The sequence below is a fragment of the Orcinus orca genome, chromosome X (genome assembly GCF_937001465.1).
Source record: "Orcinus orca chromosome X, mOrcOrc1.1, whole genome shotgun sequence".
In the NCBI taxonomy this organism is placed as follows: domain Eukaryota; kingdom Metazoa; phylum Chordata; class Mammalia; order Artiodactyla; family Delphinidae; genus Orcinus; species Orcinus orca.
Genome location: NC_064580.1, coordinates 114,995,874 through 115,000,381, shown reverse-complemented (window position 1 = coordinate 115,000,381; position 4,508 = coordinate 114,995,874). Strand labels below are relative to the sequence as shown.

The window sequence follows — 4,508 nt, the reverse complement described above, 5'->3', positions numbered from 1 at the left end:
AGTGGTAAGCTCTCTGAGAACGTGGACCAGTCTCTGTTGAAGATACTGGGGTACCCAGTAGGATATAGTTAGTGCAAAGAAAACATTTTAAAACCATATATTGTCAAGTAAGGGGAAAACTAACATCTCTTGAGCACCTGCTCTGAGCTAGATCCTTTGTGAGGTGCCTGGGCATTACCTCATGTTGGCATGTGTGCTTGGGTGGATTAAGGGGGTGCTCAGCAGTGGCAACTCCGTACCAGCTGTGTGCCCTTGACCAAGTTCCTTCGGCCCTGAGGCACACCATTTTCCACACAGATAAAGTGAGAACAACGACGGCTGCCTCGCTGAGTTGTTATGAAGGTCCAGTCAGTGTCTGTGAAAGTATTTGGTCAACTGAGAAGCCTTAGACCAAATATTATTGCTATTGGGAGCTATGGAGAAGTTTTAAAAATGAAGAAGCTAAGGTCCCAGCCTTCCAGAAGGTTATTGCATAGTGGAGTGGACAGAGTTGCTTATGACACTTCCAAAAAATAACACTATCAGATAATGTGGGTGACGTCCCAAGGTTGTGTGCACGTTGAGTTACCCAGTTCGCAGTGTCTCCATCTCTGCTTCCCTCTTTACTAAAATTCAGACTCTGAGCCCCTACCCTCCATCTCCTTCAGTGCTCTCAGAGCAGGTGCATGGACAAACGTGTGTGCGTGCGTGCGCGCGCGCGCGCACACACACACCCCCACACCCCCACACCCCCACACACCATGATCTCTCTCCGCCCAGCTCTCCTGCCTAGGATGAGGACTATCTAAGTCTCTCTCTCTCTCTTTTTTTTTTTTTTGCGGTACGCGGGCCTCTCACTGTTCTGGCCCCTCCTGCCGTGGAGCACAGGCTCCGGATGCGCAGGCTCAGCGGCCATGGCTCATGGGCCCAGCCACTCCGCGGCATGTGGGATCTTCCCGGACCGGGGCACGAACCCGCGTCCCCCGCATCGGCAGGCGGACTCCCAACCACTGCGCCACCAGGGAAGCCCCTGTCTAAGTCTCTTGATATCCCATTTGGGGACGTGATATCTCACACTCTTGGAGCTGGATGAGGATCACTGGGGCAGCGGAGTCACTGTGGAGTTTGACAGATTTGGGTTCAAGTCACAGCTCTACTACTTCCTAGCTGGGTAGCTGTAACTCTGTAAAACCCAGTTTACTCATCTGTAAAATAAGTACAACAGAAGTAACCACTTCATTGGGCTGCTGAGCATGTTAATTAAAAGAGAGCATGTAAAGTGTTTAGCCACGTGCTTGAAACATAATAGGTGTTGAGTCTGGGAGCTCTCACTGGCATAGTTTGGTAAACATTCTGGAGGCAGCCTGCAGGAGACATGACCATGGCCATGACATGACCATGGTGCAGAGCACTGGAGCATCCTTGACAAAATGTTGCCCTCCCCTCAACCGCCCCCCATTACAATTCTCACCCTTCATTCATTCCTATCAACTCTTCTCACTGGGGACTTGAATATTGTCTTCTGCATCAGCTAAATCTTTCACAAGATGGTACCCACTGAGGCAACTTTCTTCGGTGGAGATGAACGTTCAACGTGTCTTTTACCAAGTTCATTTTCCCCTGCGGCTCTAATGTTGTAGCTTTCTGCATTCTCAGGCCTTTTGGCGAAATGTGGATTTTGAAAATGTGTACGTAAAAAAGTAAGTCCTTTTCCAGGTTTTGCTCTCAAGCCCAGTTAAGTCTAGTCTGGCTCGCTCTGATTAAAAATTAATTTTCATTTAGTCTGTGACATGTATGATTTCTCTAAACTAATTTTCTCTTTTCCTGGGTGGTTCTCCTAAAACATTCCCCTTCAAGCCCATTTGAGTGACAAAGAAATCCTTTTCCTGGGAGCCACTTTGGCCTCAAGGCTAGCTTCCTCCAAATCCTTTGCGTTGCTCTGAGATATAATTTTCAGCTTTTGTATTTTATTATTCAAAACTGGAACTCCCATGGAGACCAGTCAGGAGATCAGCAATGGGTGTGCTTCTGTCTTGCAAAGACCCCAGAGTAGGCGAACAAGTGGGACGCTGTGGACCAGGCAAGGCCATTCTTGGTTTAGTTATTAGCATTATTAAAACCACCTAGGGCTTTTGTGTCAGCTGGAGGTCACTTCTCAACACTTTTCCCCAGTCCTTCAGTTTTTTTAAAATATAAATTTACTTATTTTATTTATTTATTTTTGGCTGCATTGGGGCTTTGTTGCTGTGCGCGAGCTTTCTCTAGTTGCAGTGTGCGGGCTTCTCACTGCAGTGGCTTCTCTTGTTGCGGAGCACGGGCTCTAGGTGCGTGGGCTTCAGTAGTTGCAGCATGGGGGCTCAGTAGTTGTGGCTCGCGGGCTCTGGAGTGCAGGCTCAGTAGTTGTGGTGCACGGGCTTAGTTGCTCCATGGCATGTGGGATCTTCCCGGACCAGGGCTCGAACCAGTGTCCCCTGCATTGGCAGGAGGATTCTTAACCACTGCACCACCAGGGAAGTCCCAGTCCTTCAGTTCTTTTTTTTAAGTTTTCAAGTGTACTTTGTTTCTACAATCACGCCATATGTTAATGGGTACATAATGCTTTTTACTTGGCATCAATTATGAGTTGATTTTGAAACAATTCAGTATGAAACCAGCTGGGATGATTAGTGTTCTCTCCATTCCTTTGGGGTGACTCTGCAAACAGGGGACAGGTTCCATTCTATTCCAATTTGTGTTGCTGTATATGCCCATACAGCAACGTGGAAAGTGGCTCCACTGGCTAATACAGCATTACCATATTTGTCATGGAAATCAGGTGCCCGCTTCCGGTGGTTCTGCCTTGCCATTGTTTGCTGAATGCTTCGAACTCCGAGACGATTTAGTGCATTTTTGGCCAAGGGAAGCATCGTGAAGCTGAAGACAGAAAGGCGGTAACTCCAGTCCTTCAGTTTTGACTTCACCTTCCAAGTCGGTAGAAGCCCGGAAGGCTTATTTTCAAGTTTCTTTCTTACCCACTGCTCTAAGAAAGTTTGCTCCTTATGAAAGTTCTTCTTTTGCTTTTCAGACTCAGCCACTAGCTGGAGGGTCATCTTCGGTAGTGCATTTTTGCCCACACAAAGTGGGGCCCCTCCTCAGCTCTTTTAGTAGCTGGCGTAGCTTAGATCACAGCAAGTGCCTGCTGGGATGGGCCTTCAGCGTCATCTAATGCAGGCCCTCGGTTTACCAAGGTCAGCAGCTAAATCCCAGAGACGTCAAGAGACTAGCCCAGGGTCACACAGTGAGCTGGCGACAGAACTGAGACTCTAACATTGTTTTCTTGGGCTCCGGCTTGGCGCTCTTTTTACTCGGCCACGGTGAACGGGTGTTGGCGGCCCAGCTCTGGCTCATACAGATCGAACACAAAACTGACTGTGTTTTTCAGTCTGACCGCTGTGGTTTGCTCAGCTGAACAAGTTGAAACTGCTCTGGCCAGATCGACCATTAACTTTTGAAGTGAACGGAGTTGAAAATTAGTGTCAATAATTGACAGTGGGGCTGGCCCTGTAAGTTCTGCACATACTTGTAACTCTTGACTCTACTCCACCTCAGCTCCCCAAGCATCTCCTCCACTGGCCTGTTATGCATCTTTCATCGTGTCTTATGGTGGGGATCATTCATTGGGGTCATGCACTGCCCTCTTTTTAAAAAAATTTTATTATTTATTTTAACATCTTTATTGGCGTATAATTGCTTTACAATGGTGTGTTAGTTTCTGCTTTATAAAAAAGTGAATCAGTTATACATATACATATGTTCCCATATCTCTTCCCTCTTGCGTCTCGCTCCCTCCCACCCTCCCTATCCCACCCCTCCAGACGGTCAGAAAGCACCAAGCTGATCTCCCTGTGCTATGCGGCTGCTTCCCACTAGCCATCTACCTTACGTTTGGTAGTGTATATATGTCCATGCCTCTCTCTCACTTCTTCCCAGCTTACCCTTCCCCTCCCTGTGTCCTCAAGTCCATTCTCTACATCTCCATCTTTATTCTTGTCCTGCCCCTAGTTTCTTCAGAACCATTGTTTTTAGATTCCATATATATGTGTTAGCATACGGTATTTGTCTTTCTCTTTCTGACTTACTTCATTCTGTATGACAGACTCTAGGTCCATCCACCTCATTACAAATAACTCAGTTTCGTTCCTTTTTATGGCTGAGTAATATTCCATAGATATCTTTTTGAGTTAGTGACTTTTACATTTGGTAGAAGCACTGCCCTCTTTCCCCTCTTTTGTAGATGTCTCCTGCCAGGGGTCACGTGGACATGTCCCACCCCTCGGCGCGATTAAACGGATCAGAGGCTTTCCTCCTCCAGGGGACACCAGCCAGGAGAGCACTGGAGAGGTGTGGAGGGAGGGTGAGAAAAGACAGCAGGTAAAGAAGACGGGTGGGGGCAAAGCCAGCCACCTGTCATTAAATGTGTGTATGTTACTGTTGTGGGAAATGCAGCCAAGAGCTCAAACCAAAGATAGAGTCAAAAGGGAAGAAGAAGG

The 4,508-nt window shown here is 47.4% G+C and overlaps 1 protein-coding gene across 1 annotated transcript; it reads right to left on the bottom strand.

The window, feature by feature from the left end:
- Positions 1-2,523: 2,523 nt before the first annotated feature.
- On the bottom strand, positions 2,524-2,932 carry LOC101272241 (cytochrome c oxidase subunit 7B, mitochondrial-like). Its single transcript, XM_033416107.2, has one exon. It carries the CDS (start codon positions 2,883-2,885, stop codon positions 2,643-2,645), a length of 243 nt encoding a protein of 80 aa, XP_033271998.1. The 5' UTR covers positions 2,886-2,932; the 3' UTR covers positions 2,524-2,642.
- Between the last annotated feature and the right edge of the window lie 1,576 nt (positions 2,933-4,508).